Source organism: Spinacia oleracea, chromosome 4 (genome assembly GCF_020520425.1).
Source record: "Spinacia oleracea cultivar Varoflay chromosome 4, BTI_SOV_V1, whole genome shotgun sequence".
NCBI classification, from domain to species: domain Eukaryota; kingdom Viridiplantae; phylum Streptophyta; class Magnoliopsida; order Caryophyllales; family Amaranthaceae; genus Spinacia; species Spinacia oleracea.
In genome coordinates, this window is record NC_079490.1 from 28,434,380 (window position 1) to 28,440,043 (window position 5,664).

At 35.2% G+C, this 5,664-nt stretch overlaps 1 protein-coding gene across 1 annotated transcript; it reads left to right on the forward strand.

Moving 5' to 3' along the window:
• Nucleotides 1-5,127: 5,127 nt before the first annotated feature.
• Nucleotides 5,128-5,664, forward strand: LOC110787823 (uncharacterized). Its single transcript, XM_021992467.1, has one exon. It carries the CDS (start codon nucleotides 5,128-5,130, stop codon nucleotides 5,662-5,664), a length of 537 nt encoding a protein of 178 aa, XP_021848159.1.

The window sequence follows — 5,664 nt, forward strand, 5'->3', positions numbered from 1 at the left end:
GCTACTGCTGAAAGCCAACCTCGAACACCATTTTCGGAAGGGCCTATGATTGTTACCAATACTCCCAACACTTTGGGAGTTAGAAGGGCTATGGCAGACATCACTAATCGTGTCCATAATGTGACGACTTAATGTGAAAGGCGTGAACGTAAGAAATCTAAACATAATCAATTCATTTTAAGTATGTAAAAATGACAACTTACCTAACCAATCAAAAACATGATTTGATAATGCAGTGCAACCTCTTTATGAACTTCGTTTACTCGATACTCGGGCAAATCTAGAAAATCGGTTTTTTAGTGTCGGTGAAAGTAGCGCAACCACTGTGACCATACCAGACCCAACATCAAACTCAAGCGGCATGCCCAATCGATTCTTTTGTGTTGGCGAGAGCAGTACAACCAATGCACGTATACCATACCCTACTTCAGACAATGGGGAATTGCCGCGTTTTGTTGAGGCGAAAAATGAAATACGCATGCCTGGCATATTATTCAATGTCGGTGAAAGTCGTGCAATCGACACCAACAACATATAAAACCCCATTTCTAATGATATAAGGGTCTGGAAAGTAGGGAGAACTGGTTATAGAAATTGTGCAAGAAATTACCAAGAGAGTCAAGGGGTTCCTATATTCAGTTTGCCACCCATGAAAACATGTCCGCATTGCCAAGCACGAATTTTCCATTGTGAATCTCCTGAACTATGTTGCTTAAGTGGGAAGATCAACTTACCTGATTTTCCATTGTCCTCTGATATGCTTGATGTATATTCTGACTAGTCTTATATGCACGCGATGCGTGCGGGATTAAATAAAAACTTAAAATTGCACACACACGCCTATATCAAAATATTGACGCTATTATTCATTTTGTTTTTAATTTTGGAATTAAATTTAGTGACATTAGTGATAAATCTCAAATCCTAAATCACATTTCAATATCAGAAACTACATCAATTCATGTACTCAATCACATAATTTAAACAATCTATTAGAGTACATGAAAATGTTTGAAGAGTAAAATTAAAAATTATATCAACTTCGTACATTAGAGCAACAAAACATAATCACATCACAAACCCTCACAGACAATTACAACACCACACAATCCCACGCCCAAAACTGCCAGAACAGTGCCGAAATCGTTGCCCAAAGTCGATAATATCATCAGGCTGGCAAGATCGGTGGCCTCGATTCAACATTAATTCATCAAATATTCTCCTAGTCGAAATTTCTGTGAGAAAAAAACATAATTCACATTTAGAGCAAATGAACATTTCAAATTAAAATAATGTTCTTAATCCTCCCCAAAATAATTTATCTCATTCTAATTTAAGAGATCTAACCTTTTGGGGTGGTGAAGATGAATATAGAATCTGATTCACAATTTGTTTTACTGTTAAACAGAAAAATACATTTCATTAACTTTTCCATGTCAATTTATGGGTCTAAATATATACAAAACCCTAGAAAATTGATTTGAAAATTTTCTAAAATCAAAGAAAAACAGCTTTTCTGCTCAAACACACAAAACCCATAATTTCAAAAGTATTAATTATCCAAAAGCAACATTATTAAGCATTAATTACCCAAAAACCAGCTAAAGATGTCACCTTTAGGAGGTTCTGGATGGACTGAACCGATTCGAGTTTTACTAATTTGGAACCTATTTAACTTCCACCAACAATTCAGAGAGATTTGTAGCATCTCAAATTTTATTTCTCGCAGTAGAAGTCTCCAGGTAAACAAATATGGCAAGTTTTAAAAGAATATGTGGGATTATTTTTTAGTTATGTCACTGAGATAATGTGCAAAGTTCGACCACGTAAATTATAACCCTGACCCAGATTTCTAATATTGCTACTCCTACCACAATTCGGAAACACACCTTCAGTCCTTGTTGTAGAAATAGAGATTTTTATATGAAGTCAAATAGACAATTGTTTGTTTCAATTTAATCAGCACATACCTGAGAACTACCTAGATACACGGTAGACATAGAAGCTCAAAACTTACTTTCTAGTTAAGAGAAACCAAAGCAGGTTGCTAAATGATGCAGCCTTATAGAATCCTTCTACATGCTGCAACAAAAGCCATGCCCATTGTCCCAATGTCCGCTGGAAAGAAAGAATGATTCAAAAGAAAGAAAAACAATCATTTATCCGTAAAGCATCTCATATAGAAGTTCAATGAGCCACAACTAACAAATTGATATGTGGCAGAAAAGAACGAAAACTTGCTCAGACTCCCCATCTACGAAGAGCAGAATCGCGTCCAGATATACTGACCCCCTACTGTAGCAATGCAGTACCACATCTTTTGAGCAGCAGTCAGTCCAGGACCCTCCAATCCCGTTCTCACTGCAGACAACACATGTATTAGAGAGCACTAAGAAAAGACCCTGGTAACCTTAGGAGAATGATAGCTATGACTTAGTTGAGCAACAAATAATCAAGTTTGACTATATGCAAAATTGATTAGTGTACGTCTATCAACCAAGCACTCAAAATGCCAACGTAATATGTTGCTCTGAAAAAAATAATTGCTTACTGGAATAGGCTTATTTTGTGCTTAACCTATAGAATAAGGGACTTAAAGTCCATGTCATCAAATCTTCAAGTCACAAACTATAATCAGCTAAGCATGAGAGACATGTACTGATACTGAGTACAAATTGCCATCAACAATTTAAAAGCTAATACACTCGGAAGAAAACATTCAAATAGACGTAATGTAAACGATGCCACGAAAGAATAAGTCAACGGTGCCAGTCGTTCGGTAAAAGATTAAAGGCTCATCATGTATGATCAAGAAGCACATTAAATACTCATTACATCTGGGCAACAAACTCTCTAATTAAGTTCTTGACGGTCTATACACATTACATTAGTAATTTTGAATAATTCATACCTTGAAAGAAGCTCTGCCAATTCAGCATTTGATGACATTTCTACCTGTAATAATGCAAAAACCCTTTCAAAATACGTACATTTCATGATTTCATCAATAATAAGCAAAATCAAAGGAAATTGAGCTCAAATTATAGGAAATTACTTCTAGCTTAGATCGTATCAAGCCGTATATCTTCATCATGAAAAAATTTGCAACAAATTATCAAATAAGTTGTAACCAATACAATTGAATAAAGCAAGAAAAACACGATTGTTCATAAACTAAATGTACCAAAAGTAATTGAACGAACGGGGGGAAGTGAGTTAAGCATGAGTTATCAGTTAATTCAACGGAATTAAGACCAAGTTATCAGTTAATTCAATGGAGTTATCAGCTAAATTAACGGAATTCAACACCCAGATGCAAAATTCAAACCAAACAGGAAAACAATTTTTTTAAAAAGGATTCAGTGTAAGGAAGAATCAGACAAAAAAAACAATTTTTTAAAAAAGAGATCCTGTTCATCGGTATTCGACTAAAATAAGGGAACACACACACAAAAGTTAACAAATCCAAACTGATGCACCAAAAAATTAAGCAGAAGCATAGAAATCATGGCAAAAACATCACTTAATGACAAATGTATAGGAGTTTGATTGAGAGAGCAATATCTGTTCTTTGATCAGTCACACCATTTTTTATTCAAAATACAGAAACACATATTCTAGAGCAAGGAATCGAGAATTTGAAACACACATCCAAATTGTAACGGTTTTAATTCAACAACACCAATCACATCATTTAATATTCAAAAAGCAGATTAAAAGATCAAAAAAGATATGGAACCTAGAAATACAAAATTCAAGATTGAGAGTCGGGAAATACCTAGAACTACTCCCCTTAAACTGATGAGCATGATTTGCCACTTGATTGAAATCTACAACTGGATTTAAACATAGAAAATATCCATTTTTAAGTTACAGAAATCGAGCAAAAATAAATTTAATTATGGCTAAAACGCACGAACTTCAATATAAAATCATTGTACACACCCAGAAACAGGTTAATTATTAGAGAAATTTGAAACAGATTGATTCAAGAATTTGGAAAGATGGGACAAATAATGGAGGAAATTACAGGTTATAATTCCTGAGAAACTTGAAATTTTCAAATTTGATTGTTGGTGGTTAATTCTTGAATTTTATCGAGGGTGTATTTCATCATTTTATAAGATCATAATTAATTTATTTGATTTGAATGGGACAATTAATTGCTTAATTCGTACAGTATTTGGTATCAATCAGTACTGGTTATTTTTGCAGGTGATTTCTTAATCAACAAAAATCATTAAGAGACCCCTAGAGGAACTGTAATCCCAAATTCTTACCATTTTCCCATTATTATACTCATCTACAAACTGAAATTCACCAAATCCCACAACTCTTTTCCAACCGATCTCAAAAACCCACCAAATTCTTTCCAAATTATGAACACCAACTTCCAAAAACAACACAATTGAATAAAAACCCAGATTAAAAAAAGAGCAATTGTGAGAAGCAAATGTACAAAAAAGAAGGATTAATACTTGCTTTCTTAATAATTCTTACATTTTCATACTTTTTCTTGATCAGAATTTTCGATTTAAGAGGTTCTTATCTTACCCAATTTCTCTATTCTTTGTCGTCGACGGCCCAACTCGTCCCCACCTTGCCGGCGTTTTTCCCCGTTGAGAGTTTACACATATGATCTTCCCCGACTATCATCAACTGCAACCCAGAAAAAAGATGAACAATCAATCAACCCACATAACTCAATTTCGAATTTTAATAAACAATTAAAACTCAGAAAATAAAAAATAAGAGATAATAACTTTGAGAGGAGGGTGAATCGGAATTGCAAGAACCTCCAATTTTTTGGGTAGAAGATTTTGGGAGTAGAAATCGGAAGCAAGAGACGAAAGTTTGGTTTGGAAGTTTAACCCTAGAACAACGGCGACGAAGTGAGGGAAAAGTGAGTAGAGAGAAAAGTGAGAGGGGGGAGAGTCTCAGCTAGCAGTGAGCCAGTGATGAGCAACGAAACATGAGGGTATTTTAGTCTTTTTGCAAGTGGACACGAAAAGTGTATTTACTTATTTGACCTAAGCTCTTGGCTTATATAATAGAGATCAATCGGAATATGGGGCTCATTTTAGGCAAAACATCCGTAAGTACAACCACGTCTTTTCATTCACTTCAATGGGAGTTCATTTAGATGACGAACTAGCAAATGCACGTCAAGGCGTGTACACATTCCATGCACAAGGTTCAATTTACCATCGCATTGGAGGTTTCTTACCTTTGAACACAGAAGATCATCCTCGATTTATTAAACTCTACATTTATGATACTAAGCATGAAAATGAAAATCGTGCAGCCGAGAATTCATCATTACGCCTCGATGTCATCGACAAAATCAAGAATATTTTGAATGCTCACAATCCTTTTGTCCACAATCTTCGTCATCTTGCTCAGCGTAGTGACTTAAGTGATTGCAAATTTGTCATCAAAGAGCAACCTATAAATAAACATCAATACTCGATGCCGACAGCTTCGCAAGTAGCAGCAGTTGTCGTTGGAGGTGATGACATTTCCAACTTGAAAGATAGGGACATCATGGTAGAGTCAGTAACTGGGCAACTAAGTTATATCAAAGCCACTGCCGGTTATTATGATCCACTTCAATATCCTCTACTGTTCCCTTATGGTTCTTACGGCTGGGATTTAAACAGTTGA